Genomic DNA, 19,271 nt, shown 5'->3' with positions numbered 1-19,271 from the left:
ACAAGCAGAAATCAGTTGAGAAATGACAGGTCAGTTAATAGATGCCAGTCTCCAGGCTTCTTGGATACCATAAAGAGAAAATAAACATATAATGTAATATAGAAAAGAAAAATGAAGTTATTGTGAATGCAAGTGTTTAGGGGGAGTTACTAGTTACTATACATAGAGGTTCTGTCACCCATATCTTGGTGGAGAGCTATTATTGCATAATGACATCATCATGGATCAGCACAATTCACATGAAACATATGAATTTAGGTTGAAATTAGGTCATGGCTAGTGGCAGATATACTAAAAGTATAGCTGTTTTGTGTGTAGAGGTGAGGTATCATCTCTGAATAAACAGTTTCATTTCAACAGATGTTTTAAAGCTTATATAAATTGAAGACTATCTGCTCTGGGACAATCAAATCAATAGTTATACTTTTTTAGCACATTAAACATCATAGTTATTTAAGTAGGTTGTTCAAGACATCAAATGCAATTACTTACATGTGCAATTATACTGCAAGCATATATAAAAGTTTCATCTACTTCACACATGATGCAGATGCTATAAATTTACAATAAAGGGTTTTAAATGACTAACCTGAATAATTGCAACACACAGGAAGTAAAAGTTCGCAATTCTTTGAAACTGTTCATACAAATTCTTTGGGATAAAGTTCCAGATGGTATACTTAAAAGAAATAAAAATACACAAACATGAATAAAGGAGCAAGTCAATTTTGAAAGAATTCTGTAATGAATCCTTTATCTTACATTAAAAATAACAGAAACATTAATACCAGGATTCCTAAAACATAAAGAAAATAGATTTTGATTTCACTGTATAAAGTGGTTAAGCAACATTTGGAATATTATGTTCAGTCTTGGAATCCTTACACATTGGTTTGGATTGTCATGAATTTTACACAAAAGTTAACTGCACTAACACTCCCTAATTTAGCATTGGTAAGCTAGAGGGAAGACAACTACTCAAAACCACCCACTGACTCTTTTGGTCTTGGGTACTCTTTTACCAGCAAATAGTGGGACTAACTGTTGTATTATAGCACCTAACATCCCATGACTGAAAGGGCAAGAATGTCCAATAATGAGGATTTGAATCTGTGACCCTCATATTGCAAGTTGGACTCGCTAACTATAGCCATACTAGGCCATAAAGGGCTGTTGGAAAGAGTTGAGAGGAGGGCTACTTGGATGATACCTGGGATAAATGAAATGAGTGTTAATCCACCATATATTTTCATATTTAATAGCAATAATAGCAGGACAAGGGGACAAAAATTTAAATTTTAGTAAAGTAGGTATCAACTTCAAACAAAATAAAAAAAAAACATTATTTCTCTAACAAAGTGGCTGGCCTTCACAATGGATTGCTTTTAGATGCGATGAATGCAGTAAACTTTAGGGATTTTGAGGAAAAGCTTGATGAATATTTCAATGATAAGGCTGACTTTAATTTGTTTTTGAAGTTTAGTGAAGTGGATGGCCTAGATGGACCAAGAGGTTACTGGTTGTTCTAAAAATTTATGTTAGGTTAATAAGTTTAGAATTAATTTGGTTATCTTGTTCATCAATCATGTTTATCTCCAGAAACTGTTCAAGATGAGGAACAGTGCTCAAATATTTATTAGTAAAAACTGAAGAAAAAGCATAATTTAGTAATATGGCCACCCTATATTCTTCAGAAATAAACTATCTTTTATCATCCTTCAAAGGCTCTTCTCCATCACAACATTCTGTTTACCCTTAACATATTAAAATAAATATTTATGGTCAGCTTTAAGTTAAACTTGATTTCAATTTTTCTTTCTGATTGCCTCTTGTCTTGTTTTAACAAACATTATTGATGTTTTACAGTCCTCTAAGTTTCCATAAACACTTTAAAATTTATACTGCTTTTAAGTTTATCCCTTATAGTCTTAATAAACTAATCTGATTTTGCAGTCACTTTTTTTCCTATAAGAAACATCATCTATATTAAACAAGTGTCTAACACAATTTCCTACACCTAATTTCTGTTCAATTTAGTTGCCCAAATCACAATAATCAATTCTTATTGCATCCACCCAAATTTTGTTTCCTTGAAATCTGTCACCAGAATCTTACTATTCCTTAATTCCATGAACAGTAAAACATCAATCTTAGCTAAGCAATGATCACTTGCACCTAACTGTTTTCCAATCTCAACAATAAATCTAAAATACCATCATTCCTAAAAGGTTCATTGATTAATTGAAGAAACAAAATATTCTTAACAGTATCCAAAAAACTTTATTCCCTCTCAGTTCAGCTCTAAAATCTACTACTCTATATGCCTGAAATTAAAATCTCCCATAATTATAACCTCATTTACAGTTGTGGGCTAACTCCCACTGCAAAGTTTCTTATTAATTTCATCAATCATATCTAATGGTCTGTAACAAATTCCAACTACAAGCCTTCCACCCCTCTATCCACTAAAAAAAACCCAAACAGGCTAAACCTCCTTGCTATTCTCTTCTATATCATGTATTTCAATAGGTTGTAACTCACATTTTACATATTAAGCCAATCCTCACTTCTTTTTAATACTCAATCCCTACTTAACAACCCTGTATTTAGAAAACATTCTATAATCAAAATTGTTTAAAATAACCACATCTCAATTTTTCACATAATATTAAAATCCTTCAATAACAAGTGCTCTAAAGTCATCTTTCTTATTTCTAATATTTTAAGCATTACAATAGTGACAATTTGGCTTACACTTACAATTATTTCTGCACTTCATTCCTACATTATACTTTTCCATGTAATTTTTATCAAGTTTGTCTTGACTCTTATTACTGTCTAGCCAAAGTTAAAGTTGTTCTTATAATTGAATCATTAGCCTTTGCAAAAAAGGCAACATCTGACCTATTTAAGTATAAACCATCCATTTGAAAAAACCTTTCTTTTACTATCAAATCCTTTCAAACAGCAAATTTTTTTCATACTTAATATTAACCTAAACATAGCATTCAGCTTTTATAATAACAATCTTAGAATCTCATAAGTAGAGTTAAATTGTGTCATTATCCCTAACGGAACTAAATTCTGACCTTTTCTTTAAATACATTTATTAATCTCCTGTACTCATCATTTAGTTCCTCTGAACCACTCTTCTCTACATCATTAGTTTCAATGTACACAATAAACATTACATCACTGTTAGCACCCTTTACTATTTCATTTGCTTCCTCCAAATGTGTCCTTCACTCCTGCACATAAATAACATAATTTTATTCTTTTCCACCTCTCAATAAAATATTTGCCAATGCCAAGTATATTCAGTAAAATCCTGCTATATTACACAACAGTTTTGCTTCACTTACCAATAGTGCATGTCATAGTGTTTTGAAGTTCTACAACATGTACAGTTTTCCTTTCAGAGATTCACTTACTTTTACAGCATATCAACAATTCAATATAATCTGTTCAAATATAACATAGTTTTTCGAGCAATAAATTAAAAAGGATTTAAAAGTAAAAATATTGAAGTATTGACAAATAAAAAAACAAAGGACTATCAGTATATAATTTTTATATACCCAGATTAGTTTTTTAAACAGCCATTGAATATCACCTTTGAGGAAACTACAGTATTGTCAGGAAATCTCTCCTCAAATTTATCTGGTGGGTATTTGTGTCCAATAGAAATTATTCTGGACTGTGATAAAAATGTTTGACTTGGAGATTTCTGCAATAATAAAGGAAGCACCTTTAGATATATGACAAAATTATAAAGAAAACAATTATTCAATCAAACAATACAAAGAGGGTTTAAAAATTACATATTATGTGATTTGTTTTACATTTTCTTTCTTGATTTCATATTGTAATAACATGGTAAATAATACTTCATTTCAGCTTCTCTCTAAAAAACATAAGAGAAAGCAAGGTTGCAAAATGTAGTTGTTCCCATTAAGGTCACCTCTCATAATCAACAACATTGGTTACCAAACAACCAGGACATAACTATAAAAATTATGTGTTTTCTGTCAAATGTCTTTATGAAAACTTTAATTGTTCTCACATTTAACTTCCTATTCTTTACATAATACCCAAAAAATTACTCTAATTCAAAGTTACATTTAATTTTACTCAATAGTTTTAATAGAAGTAATTTAACTAAGATGTTTTTGTGTTTTGAATCACACCTCTTTTCAAGGAAGTCTTTCCAACCAAATAAATAGTTACTAAAGCTATTTCATTCATGAGAATATAAGTGAAAAGATGATATTGGAAAGATTTGGAAAATTTACAAAAATTCCTTTGAATTCAAGATGTAGGTATTTCCTTTAAAAAGAAAAAAGATAAAGAAAATTAAACCCAAATGGTTTAATAAAAACATAAAGGAGGAAATCACAAAAAATACCTAAACTGATAGATAAAATGAAATATTCACAACACTATAGAGCTAGGGATTTGGTTAAAAGGAAAATGAAAAACCGAAAAAGGCTTATGATTTATGAGAGGTAACTGGTTGATAATTTTAAAGGGCAAGCAAAATGTAGTTATGGAAATACACTTTTCTTGAGTAGGAAGGCAATCATGCCAAGAAGAAGAAAAAACATCATCAATATATCAAGTAAAAAGTGTTGTGATAAAATCTTTGTGTCAGAGGATCACGTAGTACATGGAGAGTGTCATTGCACATTACAAACTCGTGCAACATACAGTAAATATCACTCCCCCCAAAAAAGCAAGAAAAAAAAAAATTTGCAGTGAGAATTAGCTAGAATTTGTGTTCTTAAAATCAATGCTTTGATTTTGAAAGATGCTGTATCTTTTGTGGAACTGAAGTGAATCTTGATGTTCACAGTGGTCCCAAAGTCTTTTCAGTCAGAACTCTAGAGTGTCAGCACACAATTAACCTAGGAAAATATATAAGGCCATATTATGACATTTGGGGCAAAAAAAGACAGTGAAAGTCAATGGGACCACCTTATCTATTGATTCTCAGGTGCTTTTCCAGCACTTAGTGGTAGTAACTAATACTTGTATGACTTATGAAGACAAGGAGAATGTTTCCAATATAAATGTTTCAGCTTTCCAACTTCCCTGTTTGATTCCCAAGACTTCCTTCAGCAACAAAACAAAGCATCACTAGCTGATAACTGTTCAACTTTTCCTAAATTTAAAATGTATTTCCAATAATACTTACTTCATATGAAAGTTATAGCTATTACTCAAATGCTAGGATTTCATTTTTGCCCATCTGAGCATTGGTCTGATTTTGCTCTCTTACTCCTGTCTTTTATACCATACTCAATTGCTCTTGACAATATCTTGTGATATTTTCCACCTGTGCACCCTCTAATCTGATTCTATATATAAGCCCCTCATTCAGATAATTTTATTACATTTTTCAAACTGACACCATCCTAGTGCCTAACACTGGCTCTTAGGGGGGAAGGAATAGCAGAAGAATGTCAGCAGATGTAAGTATAGTTATGCTTACTGGGAAGCACATTTTCAATTCAGGAAAATGTAAACTTCCAAAACATATTTCCACTGCCACTTGTAGCTAAAATCCCACAATGAAAAGGTGGAAGAGACAAAGAGGGCATTACTCATCCAGAAAACATCTCCACAGACAATGGGTGTACTATAATAAATTGGTACTTAAGTGGAGGAACTGCACTACATCTAGAACAGGTATGCTCTTCACCTTGAACTTAGTTCCTTTATCAACTATGAAATATTTTAATTCGTGAGTGATCATCACTATAGGCCAGCCCCAGCTGAACAGCCAAGGTTTCATAAAAAAGGACTGGAGTAAAAACATCTTGGTCCTTAAATCCCACATTGTGGCTATGATAATTGATTGAATTACAACCTCTAGCCATAAAATGATGCATTCTGAATCACCAGAACAACAAGTAAGTAAGCAACACTGAAGCAACATCTCCACCTGAAGAAGTTCAAAAGCAACACTCCAGGATCCTGTGTGCCATAATACTCAATCAAAATAACAGAACTCATCAAATCTAAAATAATGAATGTACATGCTTACTCAAAAAAAAAAAAAAATTTGCCAAGAAGCATTCCACTTGTTTCCAGAATGACGGGGAGGACATGTAACAGCTACAGTTATGACAGAAAGTGATGACGAGAAACCCACTTGTTGAGAAATTTATATGCAAAAACGGCTCGTTTGGGCTGAGAAAACATTTTTACATAGAAGAGCGAACAACGTTTCGACCTTGATGACCGAAGAAGGTCGAAACATTGTTCGCTCTTCTATGTAAAAGTGTTTTCTCAGCCCAAACGAGCCGTTTTTGCATATAAATATGACAGAAAGTGTTCCTACCCCTGCATCCTGAGTAGTTTTTTGCTCATAACTTAAAAAATATCATGATTAGGCTAATAGACGTATAATATATTATAAATATTATACTAACATAAAATTTTATGTAAATTAAACGACAAATAAACTGTTTATAAACAAATAACCAAAAATAGGAGGAGCAGAAAGTGTTCGTACATTTCAGAATGTGTGAAAAAACTCATATTCCCGAACAAATTTTGTTTAGTTTGGCAAATAAACTATATTATACCATTCCAGAACTAGACCCTGGGTTCATAATTATTGGAATTTAGCCAGCAAAAAATGCACTTCTGGCAATTTAGCGCCATTTCCATTATTATCTGCTTGGTCATCATGGCGAACAGGAAACCACTGTCCAGTGATTTAAAAAACTGAATTATTGTAAAACACAAGTCTCGTGTGTCTCTTTCCAGTATTGCTACACAACTCAATGTGCCAAAATCTACTGTTCAAAGCATAATTCCCAAGTTGAAGCTTACAGGATCAACTGCTAACCTCCCTCGTTCTGGACGCCCCACCAAAATTCCAAAGAGAACCAAGAGGAAGATTCTCAGAGAATTTAGTAGGAACCCTTGTTTAACACGTAATGACATACAGAAACTGGGGTTGAAGTAACCACCTCTACAGTTACAAACATGTTACACTCTTCTGGGTTCAAAGCATGCTGTCCTCGTAGAACTCCATATTTAAAGCCTGTTCATTTAGAAGCACGATTGAGGAATGCAAGAAAGCATGTAGATAAACCCTTTGCCTATTGGAAGAGTATTCTTTGGTCAGACAAGACTAAAGTCAAGCTTTTTGGCCACAATGATGTTCACAATATTTTCTGTAAGAAGAGGGAATGAAATCTTCCAAAGAACACCGTCCATACAGTTAAACACAGAGGTGGCTCGATCATGCTACTGGGTTCCTTCAGCTCTTCTGGTGTAGGCAGGCTTCACCTCGTCAACAGAATCATGAAAAAAAAGTACGTTGATATATTAAGCACTTATATCAAGAATGATGCTCGGAACTTGCTGCTTGGGCGTTGTTGGATGTTCCAGCACAGCAATGACCCTAAGCACACATTGAAATATGTGTAATCCTGGTTGCAAAGAACCATATAAGCCTTCTGGAGTGGCCATCACAGTCACCCGATCTCAACTCAATTGAAAACGTTTGGCATGAGTTGAGGACCAGGGTTTATCAGCGTCATCCGAAAAACTTGCAAAAGTTGGAGGCCTTCTGTAAAGAAGAATGGAAGAAAATACCAGTCGAGTACTGTCAAACGATCATAAAGGGCTATGAGGAGAGATTGCACCAAGTAATTCACCTAAAAGGCTACACAACTGAACATTAAAGTAGACACATGAACACTTTCTGCCCCTCCTATGTTTGGTTATTTGTTTATAAACAGTTTATTTGTTGTTCAATTTAGAGAAAAGTTTATATATGTGTTTCGTATAATATTTTTAATATACTATACTTTCATTATCCTAATCTTGATACTTTTTAAGTTATGAGGAAAAAACTACTCACGATGCAGGGGTACTAACACTTTCTGTCATAACTGTACGCTGATCCAATATCAATCAAAAAAGAAGGGCCAGGCACATCCCAACCAGATAGCCAATTGTCAAATGTGAATCAGTATTATAAGTAGGCTTCTTCTGCCTAGGTAGGTGCTGCTCCTATCAACATCTAAAAAATTTAGAGGAGGAATTCACTTGGAAAGAAAAGCCTCTGTCCACTATCCCAGTGACTGGAAACCATGTGTGGTAAGAACTCCCTAGATCCACTAGTAGAATATGGGGGGGTAATACCCAGTGGAAAGTCTTGAGAAACTGTACTCTGAAAACAGTACATTAGGTGACCTAAGTTCCCCAAATTTTTAAAAGCAAATAGGCCTCAATTTATTCAATCAGGAATGGGCAGGATTATCTATAGCTTTACCTGTGATAGTCCATAATTGGTGGTCCAGAGCAGTACAAGAATATCTTCTAGTGTACTCCTAGGTGACTGTTTGGAACACTTCATTTCTACAGAGCCTGCCAGAAATTGGTAGATTATAGTGAAATAATGGTTGCTAGTGTGTAGTTAGTTTTATACAAGCACGCCTGTCTTGGCAACATTCACCACAGAGTAGGACTGTATGAAAACAAGGTAAAGGACCCTGAAAGCTGGAAATAAAAATGTTCAACCCTCTGAATACTTTACAAAAAATGGTTAAGAGATATACAGAGGAATAGGCAAAAAAAATTATTTCAGATCAAGAAACTGCCAGATCAAACAAATAATATGAAATAAATGTATTAGAGGAAGTCTACATACCAGTATATACAATGACCTCCAGCAGGCAATTCAATTGGCCTGCTAAGAGCATACAAGAGAAATATGCTTAGGTGTGACTCAAAGAAGATACCTAACCTTCAAAGAGAACCCAGAACAAAAAGATTTGTCTAGTGTCCCTTAAAGTATAAGTGCAGACGATAAAATGTGATGGGATGAAAGAGAGAGTAATTAGATGAACTGGAGAAAAAGAGACTAAACCCCTTTTCCATCTGACAGAGTGCTGGGCAAAAAGAACTGAGTCAAGAATGTAGAGAGAAGGAGAAAATTATCTCTGGACAAACAGTGCAAATCACTCTGATAGGCCATGTCTGTAAATAAGCTGCTACAGAACCAAAAAGTAAACCAGCATGCAAAGGGGATATACGGCATATAAAAGTCAGGTCAAAAGCAGTTGTAGAGAGAGAATACACAAGCTGGAAAGGTCATTTGGGACCAATTACCTAAAATAACAGGATGAATTTGTAAAATACTGGAGATTCACAAAATATGTAGTTGCAATAATCAAACAGTAGCCAATAAATCTTCCAAAGGAAATGCAATTATGAAAAATGCAAAAACCTCTGTTACAGAGCCAAGTCAGTCAACAAGATATAGTTGACACCAATGATTGAAAAGGTTCAACCTCCTCTCACGACCACATTGCCATTGATAAAAGTGTCTTTTCGACTAAGCAGAAATTGAATCAGTTACATACCAACCTTAAAAATTAAACCCCAATGATGTATGAAAGACAACATAACCTCTATTCCAGAATCTTGATATTCTGGATAACCAGGTGTACTGTATCATATCATGCCTGCCTCCACAGCGAGAGCCTAAAATGAAGTGGAAGAGTTGTATACACTAGAAGAGAGTGCACAAGCAGAAACCATGGTGTAGCAGCAAATCTGGTGTTATCAACAGGATATGTCAATGGGTTGGAACAAATCATTTTTCTTACCCAAGATAACATATGAAATGGTGAGAAGGTTTTAGAGTGGTTATCTGTCCTGTCCGAATTGAAATCAGCTGTTGTCAAAGTCCCAAAGGTGAGGTTCTAAAGGCTAAATTGCCAGTAGTTAGGTGAATCAGTGAGATGCCAACCAATCAATTAGAGTTGGAAAATGGGAGTTAAGCCAACAGAACCATGCGATGCAATATCTATTCTTCAGGAGAATCTGTTCAGATGAAAACAATGGACCTACTACCATAAGCATCACCTGTGGAACAAGGCAAATTAGAAGGATGATAAAATAAGACTAGCCACAAGAACAGAAGTCCTAGACCACATATACCTTCTTGATGAGAAATACAGACATCACCAAGGAACAGTCAGAGTGAAACCTGATGATTTTACCCTATAAGATGCCCAGATTAAGGCCTTGCTTTTCAACAGAAAAGGCAAAAGCACTGTGTAAGAAATCCTTGTCATCTGTATGTAATGAATTTGGAATTCTTGACTTTTATTATATGCACCCCATCCCTGTTCCTTGTTAACTTGATGCTTTTACTGTTATATTTTTAAGAAGACGACACATAGAATAGCTGGGAATAGTAGAAAGACTAGTTGAATGGTGAAAAAAAAAGTAATTACCAGGTTTCAGGTATGATGAACATTTGTTATTAGTAATGTGCCTCGGGAGACAGTGCTTGGATCTTTGCCGTTTCTTATTTACATTAATGACATTAATAAGAGAATACTTAGTCAACTAGTAAAGTGTGCTGATGATAATAAATTTGGGATGTTGAGACTGCAGAATGAAATTGGTAAATAATCAATTGGCAAGTTGGCTTGTTTTGTTTTGAATTTTGCGCAAAGCTACAAGAGGGCTATCTATGCTAGCCATTCCTAATTTAGCAGTGTAAGACTAGAGGGAAAGCAGCTAGTCATCACCACCCACCACCAACTCTTGGGCTACCCTTTTACCAATGACTAGTGGGATTAACCATCACATTATAATGCCCCCACAGCTGAAAGGGGGAGCATGTTTGGTGTGATGGGAATCCGAACCTGTGACCCTCGGATTACAAGTCAAGTGCCTTACCCACCTGGCCATGCCAGGCTAGGCAAGTTGGTAAATTACCTTTAATTATAGTAAGTGCAAGTTATAATTTTCTTACACAGAAACTGTATTTCTAACAGGTACTTATTTCTACTCACATACATAACTGTTTTCATTCAGTGCTGTCTTCCATTTGTAAAAACATTGTTCCTATGTCTCAAGCATTTTACTCCCATACACCCCTCAGTTCATATGGTTTAACTAATTTTCATATGCGAGTTATCATACAACAAACCTCCATCAATAATAATGCTACACCCCTTTGAAACTTAGTGGCTCCCTCTGAGCTCCCTCTGTAAAGTGTATGTGGAAGTAAGTTGGTAAGAAATACATTTTCAGTGTTGGAAAATTATAAATTCTAACAAGGTATATTATTTCTGCTGACATAAATAGCTAGAATCTCAAATGAATGGGTAGAGAGGGAGAAAGTAAAAGCATCCTTCAAAAACATATGAAAGACACTAATGATGGAACCCTCTAATAAGAGAATTATATGTGTGAGATGCACCACTTCTGTACAAGATACACTTTTCACCCATATGTGGAAAAGGTGTGACAGATCCAGACAGAAAATTGTAAGGAGCATATCCTAGTGGGAAAGAAAAAGTTTGACAGTGAATCTAATCACAGTATATTTGAATTTCAATCTCTCCAACGAAAAGAATACGGGTAAAATGTGGGAAGTGCCCCAAGATGTAGAGTGACTAAGAACAATGAATCATTCACAGCAAGTCAACTGCATTGAAAACTCAGTCACCAGAAACCAATACCATGTAAGAGTGGGATCAAGATCATATCATCAGTAAGTCAAATATAATCCAAAACTCAACTGCCAGGAACTGATATCTATAGAAAGGTAGAAAAAAGAATAGTATTGTCCTCACCTCAACTTCATTTGACCAGAGGGAGAAATTCAACCACCGATCTGTGAACAGGACACACATAAGCAAAATTAAATACACATATATACCACTCAAATCAAATAGACTGGAACCCCCCTAAATGCAGTTAACATCCTTGGCATAAAGACATTAATGGAAAGTGCAAGAAAAAGAAGCAGAGCAACAAACAAGTGCATCCACCATAACCTACAAAACTGGGTAGTGCACCTAAGGCAAGGTGAGTGAGAGACCAGGGACGTCCTGATCACATGTGAGGACGTATCTTGACAGGTTCAACTCTAAATCCAAACTTCAACTATTGGAATCCATACAGGGAGCAGAATGAAGGATTGCAGTCAAAGATGAACTGAATTTAAGCTGGTACACTACATACATGAATATATCATGTCAATTAGTTCTGTTCTAAATCAAAAACTCAACTTCAGGGAACTGAACAAGAATAGCTATGTATGTGAGCAAATGTAAAGTACCTTGTTGGAAGGTAATATATCTGAATTATCACATTTTGAATTAAACAATTAATATAGAAAGGAAACTCCTCAATAACTTGACTTGAGAAAAGGATCTTGATATAACAGTAAATAAGTTACTCAAGCAATTAAAGTAATAATCTGTTGCCATTATTAAAGTGTATACAATTTTAAGATGTATCAATAGACATACTGATTATTACTCAAGAGTGTCTTTAACTAAAAAAGAATATTAACTTATTGGAAAGGGTTTAGAAAGGGCTAACAGAATGATTCTTAGAGAATGGTAAACTTATGGGGTAAGCTAAGACTTTATTTTTCTCTTAAAACAAAAAAAAGTGAGAAGTGAAGTTATTGAAGCTTAGAACATTATTCAGATCATTTTTCTGAAGTATGAAGACAATAGAGCAAGAAGATGCAAGTTTTATGTGAAATCTCTGTTTAAAGAAAGATGAATGTAAAATTCAAATCATCCAAAGATGATTCCCCAAATGACTACTTGCAATAAGTTAGTGACTTACAAGGATAGAAAGAAAAATTAACTTTACTATCCTTAAAATACAAAAATGAAGTCTGACAACTGAATGATCTACAGCATTATTGACACAAAATATAATCTTTTAGAAATTATTTTGCAAAGCATTCCATAACTATATAGCTCTCAAATGAATACTTCAAATAAATTATAATGTCGATACAAAAACAAATAAGCTTAAGTTTATTTTTTAAGTTTCTGCATCGAACGTTAGGCACCAAAATTCTAATTGCTCATATTTTTTATATTCAACGTAAGTTTGTAATAAAATTATAATTCTTCCTTAGTTTTATCATTTGTATATGTATCCCACGTTCGAACACTGATTTTCAAATACCGTATATGTCAATTTAATCCTTAAATTAAAAGTTATGTTTCTAGTACCTCACCCTGGCAAAACGATCGAAAGTTCTGAAAAAACCGGCATTTAAACATCCCATGTTATTGTCAGGACAATACGAAGACGTTAACTGCTTAAGAAAAATTTATAAGCATATATTTCCCTCTACTCAAACTTCGGACCACATTTTCCAAGAATCTAATGAGGCTAATTAAAAATATAGAATACAACAGTTATAATTAATTACTACAAGTTAAACAATATTGATACTAGTTATAGTTCACGCTGCACTTATTACATTAATACAAATAAAAATAGGCCTATATTTATTTAATGTTACAGTTGGTAGCCTAGAAACCATCGTGTAATGTACGAAATATTTCGTTCAAAGCGAGATTTAACGAGATATAAAATATTACAATTATTTTTATACGTATATCTACATGGTGTAATAGAAACCATATACGTGTATATTAACTTAACTGATTTAAGACGTTTTCTTTTCAGCGCTAACAATGATAGGAACTTTTGAATGAAAAAGATGATTGAAGGCTCCAATGTGTATGAAAAGTTGCACATGTTATATGCGATGTATTATCCAGTAAGTAAGTATAAAAAATCAGAATTTTGCGCGTTTTATCTTCCTTGCGACCACAATTATTGCTACAGAAATACACATATCAAACCTAATGTTTACATTTTGCTTGGAAATCCTGTTGCTAATAGTACTGATGCAGTTTAAGGTAAAATATTTTTCCAAAGTGAATTAATGCACAGGTATGCATGGCTTTGCCCACAGTTCCTTGTCAAATAGAGATTGCTCTAAAGCAAAGTACAATTTATGATGCATTGTTATGTTGTATGAATATATTATATATATATTCTTACAGTATTCTAATATTTATTTCAAATTCAATTTTTCTTGTGTATGTACACATATTTCACATAACACCTAACCGAGAAAGCCATTATATTGATTTTGCACAAGTTGTTTTGTTCGTTTGCTGTTCTCAAAATAAGTAATACCTGTTAATTTTTATGGAGTACATTGATTAATATAATATTCTATAAGAATGCCGAAAAAGTGTCCTTTAACAGTAGTGCCGTTGATATCTAGAAGTTACAGCTTCATCTATGTTGTAATGAGAATGACCATTCACATATATAGCAAATGTCATACTAAGAAAATGCAAGATTATTTGCAAATTAAATAACTATCATTTAGTTCAAATATTTACTTTAGTCTAGAACTAACTTGGTTTTTATTAACTCAATCCGAGAAAAGCTATTTAAAATGAATGTTGATGTGAACGTGGTATGTAATCATTATGAGAAAAACATATACACTGGAATTATGAAGTGAAGAAAAAAGTGTCATCAGCTACTGTTCATTTCCTTACTTTATACAGCTTATATCTTTTTGGTTAACTTGTGTTCAAGGTTATTGATTAGGAGTGGAATTCTCTAAGACCAGTAAAACCAATACAAGTTGATCAAATTGTAGATTGTTTGTTTGTTTTTAAAATTTTGCGCAAAGCTACACGAGAGCTATCTGCGCTAGACGTCCCTAATTTAGCAGTGTAAGACAAGATGGAAGTCAGCTAGTCATCACCACCCACCACCAGCTCTTGAGTTATTCTTTTACCAACGAATAGTGGGATTGACCGTCATATTATAAGGCCCACACAGCTGAGTGGGTGAGTATGTCTGGTGGTACAGAGATTCGAACCCGTGGCCCTCAGATTACGAGTCAAGCACTTTAACTACCTGACCATGCTGGGCCATGTAGATTGAAATGGACCTTCATTGAACTTAGATTTTGAGAATAAACAGTTTTCGGAATGCTAAATTTATTTATTAAAGGCTTAGTTCTTCCATTATAAGATAAACATTTACTATGCTTATTAAATTGTAGTATCTTTTGATAAGAAGCAAAGCAGAAGAAAACTGGTCTCAGGCTTGAATGTATGTTTCCAACAAGCTACAACAGTTAAGTCACAAAGAAAGAGACAATACATAGATTTCTATAGATAACAGGTATTTAATTACTCAAAATTTACAATACAAATAAACAATACTCTGCTAACAAATTACACAACAATAAACCACAATAAGCAAGTGATCATATGTACTTCAGAACTTTAAATAGAAATGTAGGATAAGCAAAGGGAATTGAAGATTTTAATAGAAATCACTCCTATTGGTCCATATGCTCCCCTTTATAAGTTAAAGTGAGTGAAATGAAACCACTTACTAAAAATAAGTTACGTTTAATCTACATAGAATGAATAGAACTGTAAAATTCATGTCCTTTCTTGTATCTCACTAGTAAAATAACTTTACTTAAAATGACTCTGAAGTGATAGAGCCAATGCATCACTAACCATGTATTACTTCACGCTTAAAACTCTAAAATTCCTTAAAGTATAGTGAATCTAAACAACTTTAAAGTACTGGTAAAAGCCTCAATGTATTCACTCTTAAAAAGTAAAATTAATAACAAATTAACTGCTAATGTTTCTTGTTTTCCACATTTCTCATAATATGTCCATTATTGTTTGAAATCAGAGAAGCGTAAAAACAGCATTTTTATCTATCTTTTATCTCCTGTTAGTCACTGCCTGGTGTGCTTTCTATTCAATACTCAGTTACTTCCATTTACTTTCCACATTTCAAGCATACTGCTAAATATCTGATGATCTATAATTTTTGCCTTGTAGTTTTTTATTTCTGACTTCGTTGTTTGTTAAAGAAAGTTATTGTTTTGTACAAACTCAGTATTAAAAACTTCTTGTTGAAGAGCATTGTCAGAGTTCAGAAAGAAATAGAACAATATTGTGTAGCGTGATATTCGACTAAACATCTGTTTAGCGGAACCTACTCATTTACTCTATTGGAAACACGTGCATCAGAGAATCTTACAATATTTTTTTCTAAATTTCCAACTTTGATTATTCACTTTAAGCACCTTTGGAATCTTCACTTAGTTTCTTATATTTTAAGTGAGACTAAGAGTAGAATTAATACTCCATTTTATAGTCCTTTCTTATATTTGCCCTCAGTCGCACGGTGGTATTTCTGCGGGCTTAAGATACTAGAAAGCGGGTTTCATACCTGCGGTGTGCAGAGCACAGATAATTCAATGTCTAGATTTGTTCATAACTTCAAATAAAATTATCATACTTTTGAATAAGGTGAGTAGAAATAAACAGAATAATATGTGGTTTCAATACAATAACAATAAAACGAAAAATTAACATTAATCTATATAAAAAGAAATTCAACAGTTCTTCTTTCTTTTTAAAAACATCGTTGTACTAAGAATGTTTCAAATTGGTTTAATAGTAATAAATACATAATAATAATTAAAATAATAAATGTCATTTAGTTGTTGTCACTTTTCAACCACTGACATTAAGTATATTCCTTTACATCCATATCATAGCCTGCCTCTTATCCTTTTCATGGATACGTACCAACCCATGTGTTTTGTTTTTCCTTATTGACACATACATATATTGGATAAGTATTTTTTTCCAGTTCGGCTTGCTTCTCTCTGATTGGTGTTTTGATTTACTTCTTACTTTTTCATAAATATTTTCCTTCTGCGCTATGACTGGTAAAAGGCTGGTATATGTGGTCCTATTTTATTAGCTAACATTTATTTCTTACCTGTGTTTTTTATTTTCAAATACATAGTTCTGATTAATTTTTCATGTGTTTTAACCTTAAAGTCAGGTTTTAACCTTAACTTTGCCTAATAACAAACAAATAAATAAACTCTCGGACTAGTGATGTTTCAAGTACAAAAACAAAGTTTTATGTTTAACACTGCGAATGTAGGTTGGTTTTCATTGTTCTCTGCATTGTTATCAGTGAAGATCATATAGCGAGAGGTGACTAGTCTATATACGTTTTTCAGCCGTGGGGGCGTAATAATGCGATGGTCAATCCCACTATTTGTTAGTAAAAGAGTAGTCCAAGAGTTGGCGATGGGTGGTAATGATTAACTGCCTTCCCTCTAGTCTTACACTGCAAAATTAGGGACGGCTAGTACAGATAGTCCTCGTGTAGCTTGCGCGAAATTAAAAAACAAACACATGTCACTCATATTTTACTCGTTATTAAGAATTAGTAGTAAGCACTATACACACAAGAAAAAATTCGAACACTAAATAGGTATACTCAACTAAATCTTTTACTAGATTGATATTTTAAATTTCAAAAGTTTAAAGAGACAAAATAATATGTTCGTAACAATATTATAAAATGAAAGTGAATAATAATAACACAGGCCTGCGAATTTAAACTTTATAAAACTTTGCTTATTTTTGGAATTTAGAAAAAGCTACATGATGACAATCTTCGCTAGCCGTCCCTAATTTAGCAGTGTAAAACTAGAGGGGCTACTCTTTTACCAACGAATAGTGGGAATGATCGTCGCATTATAACACCCCCACTGTTGAAAGGGCGAGCATGTTTGGTAGCACGAGAATCCGAACCCGCGATCCTGAGATTACGAGTTTAGAGCCTTAACCACCTGGCCATACTGTGCTAAGCCTCATCATTAAAGTTGATTTGATTTTAATAATGAATATTTCATAATTCAGGTACGCAGATTTCGAAAATAACATTCTTTTTGTTTCTACCCCGTAAAGATTTTCTACAAATTGGGAAGAAAAACAAATTATACTGAGATCAAATTACTATTTCGTTTGTCACAATGATAATTTTTATTAGTATATTTGTTAACAGAATGGCAAACACACTGAAGAAAGGGGAAAAACACTGATGTTAAACGAACACGTATCCTCATTCATTCTGATTTTGTGTGTTTGTAAAATTTGTCTTTTAGTCTTAAAACTGTGTGTTGTGCCCTTTCTTTTATGTATTGCGTCTAGAATATCTCGTTTTCACGACCAGCAGTAATCTGCCATCATGGTGATTTCCACCATCCCCGATACATTTTCTCCATTTCCATGATATCATTACGAAACATTTTCCTTTGTTTTTCGCTGAATGCACCAAGATTTTCAAAGTAATAGCCAAGATGTGAATGTAAGAAATGAACATTTAAGCTCATATTACAACCTAACTTTTTTGAATTTATCGAGTAAATTATTGACAATATTTTTATGATTTCGATCCTTTTTTGTTTCCTAAAAATTTGACAAAAACATTTTTAAAGGAAATCCATGCTTCTTTTTCAGACTTAATTGTTGTTCTTCCACACTGTTCACCCGAAGTCAATTTCCTAATCTGAGGCCCCCAAAAAAAATCCCTTTTATTTGTGTCACTTCTAAAAGAGTTGGGAATTTCCCAGATAAATAATTCAAACTGTTACAATCTTTGTATAAGGCTTCTACAAACTGCTTCATGAAGTCCAGTTTTAGATGAAGTGAAGGTAATAGGACTTTCTTTGTGTCAACCAAACTTTCACTTCCAATGTTTTTCGACCCTGGTATCAGTCTAACTCTGTGTGACCAATGCTTCTTTATCCAGTGTTGATTACGTGCTCTGGCCTCCCATTCACACAGACAAAAAAAACGTGCAAATTTTATAAAACCGCATTATTGGCCCAAGAACAGACAAAAAAACCAACTTTCAAGATGTTCATATGTTTCCTTCAAGTTAATGGAATGAGCGATAGAAACAGATGTATATATACGTTACCATTGTAAAGTAGAACACGCGTTTTAGACATTTTTGGAGAAATCAATGGAAAATTGCCACTCACTTGGTTCATAGCATTGGTATTAATTCAAAAAAATAGTTGAAATAAACCAGTAAACTTTCTTGTGAGAAGAATGATATAAGCCATGATGATTTCTGCACCAGTAAAATGGTGACACTGAAGAAAGTAAGTTATTAGCCTGAGGTATGAGCCCAAAATTCACTAAAGAAGCCTTTGGAAGACCCAAATCTCTCACCAAAGCATTAAGTTCACATTGTGTGAAAAAGTATGGTTCACCAGTCATTTCAGGTTTAAAACAATCCCTATCATCCTTTCTACTAACATCAGATTCAGAATATTCAGTGCAGTAGAAACAGGTACACCAGGTCCATGAATAACAGGTCTTGCAGCAGATGGAATGTTCGGATAAGAAATGTCCTTTTAGTTTTGAGTGTTGTAGCCTTGCACGTTACATGAACTAAAATAGTATTCATCTTCATGCTTTCTAAGCTCAGGATAGACCACTGAAAATTTAAAAGGCGAAGACGTTTTCTCACCTTTAGTCCTTTGTTTTAACTCCTTGACAGAAATGGTGCAAACTTTATATGGAGTCCAT

General features: G+C 33.6%; 1 protein-coding gene across 4 annotated transcripts in view; it reads right to left on the bottom strand.

Moving 5' to 3' along the window:
- The window catches only part of LOC143247150 (phospholipid-transporting ATPase IF-like), a 106,422-nt gene extending 93,090 nt beyond the window's left edge, over positions 1-13,332 (bottom strand). For 2 of the 4 annotated variants that reach the window (XM_076494782.1, XM_076494800.1), the window contains exons 1-3: positions 13,031-13,332; positions 3,614-3,727; positions 590-679 (exon numbers count right to left, since the gene is read on the bottom strand). In XM_076494782.1, coding sequence (XP_076350897.1) covers positions 590-679; positions 3,614-3,727; positions 13,031-13,081 — 255 coding nt within the window. In that variant the 5' untranslated portion in view covers positions 13,082-13,332. Of the gene's footprint in view, positions 1-589; positions 680-3,613; positions 3,728-13,025 lie in introns of all 4 variants that reach the window. The other 2 variants (XM_076494791.1, XM_076494803.1) reach the window with 2 other exon arrangements.
- Positions 13,333-19,271: the final 5,939 nt, after the last annotated feature.

Source organism: Tachypleus tridentatus, chromosome 1 (genome assembly GCF_004210375.1).
Source record: "Tachypleus tridentatus isolate NWPU-2018 chromosome 1, ASM421037v1, whole genome shotgun sequence".
Lineage (NCBI taxonomy): Eukaryota > Metazoa > Arthropoda > Merostomata > Xiphosura > Limulidae > Tachypleus > Tachypleus tridentatus.
The sequence above is the reverse complement of the archived record's forward strand: the minus strand, read 5'-3'. Positions and strand labels throughout refer to the sequence as shown.